This window comes from Aptenodytes forsteri, unplaced genomic scaffold (assembly GCF_000699145.1).
Source record: "Aptenodytes forsteri isolate BGI_AS27 unplaced genomic scaffold, ASM69914v1 Scaffold86, whole genome shotgun sequence".
NCBI classification, from domain to species: domain Eukaryota; kingdom Metazoa; phylum Chordata; class Aves; order Sphenisciformes; family Spheniscidae; genus Aptenodytes; species Aptenodytes forsteri.
The window spans coordinates 2,418,495-2,419,312 of record NW_008795715.1 but is presented as its reverse complement, the minus strand read 5'-3'; the positions used below and the strand labels follow the sequence as shown (position 1 = coordinate 2,419,312).

General features: G+C 70.7%; 1 protein-coding gene across 1 annotated transcript in view; it reads right to left on the bottom strand.

Annotated features, from left to right (window-relative positions):
- Window positions 1-672, bottom strand: part of GPRC5C (G protein-coupled receptor class C group 5 member C) — a 7,375-nt gene extending 6,703 nt beyond the window's left edge. The window contains 1 exon segment of the mRNA XM_009283502.2: window positions 30-672. Coding sequence (XP_009281777.2) covers window positions 30-672 — 643 coding nt within the window.
- Window positions 673-818: the final 146 nt, after the last annotated feature.

Here is an 818-nt window from a genome sequence, read left to right as displayed (position 1 = left end):
GGCTCACCTCGGGAAGGCGAGAGCCGTACCTAGGGCCAGGGGGGCCCCCCGCTCACCCTCCCAGCTGCCTCCCCGCCGCTGCTCAGGCTCGGGCTGGGGAGCTGTTTTCCACCCAAGCCGGTTCTGTCCAGACCGGAGCCCCTCGCCGCCGGCGGACGCGGTCAGCACATTTCCACCTCCCTCTCCAAGTAAATAAGCGCCGGTCGGCGAGGGGGGGCCGGCAGCGGTCCTGGCCTGCCGCAAGCGGGGCCGGAGCTCCTGCCAAACGCTGCCCTTCCCGGCAGAGTCCCCCTGCCCCGTGGCCCCTCCAGCCCTGGCGAAGGGCCCCGGGGTGGGATCCGGCCCTGGGAGCCCCCAGAGACGGGTGCCCACCGGGTGAGAGGCGCTGGCCAGGTTAATATCTAATCTCTTCCTGGTCCTGCTCTCCTCACATGCCAGAATTAATGGAGCGAGCACCTCCCAGGTACCACCTGCGCCACCAGGTCGGGGTTTAACCCTGTCACCGGGAGTACGGGCAGAGCCGGATCCTGCCTGGCGTAAGGCAGCACCGCCGGCGGGGGCTGCCAGTGCAGGGGACTGATCCAGCTGCAGGGCCCCGGGTGCATCGCGGGCAGGCGGGTGCATGCCAGTGCCGGTGTGGCTCAGCCCCACGTCACGGGGGTTGTGGCTCATCCCATGAGCACCGGGGGCAAACGCTGCACCCCATCCCATCCCGGTGTCTGGCACAGCCTGGGCTTGGCGGGGGAGGCAGGGTGGGGTCTCTGTGCCCTGCCTGGGGCAGCCCAAATCCCCCGGGGGGGGCCGGCTGAGCCCCTGCT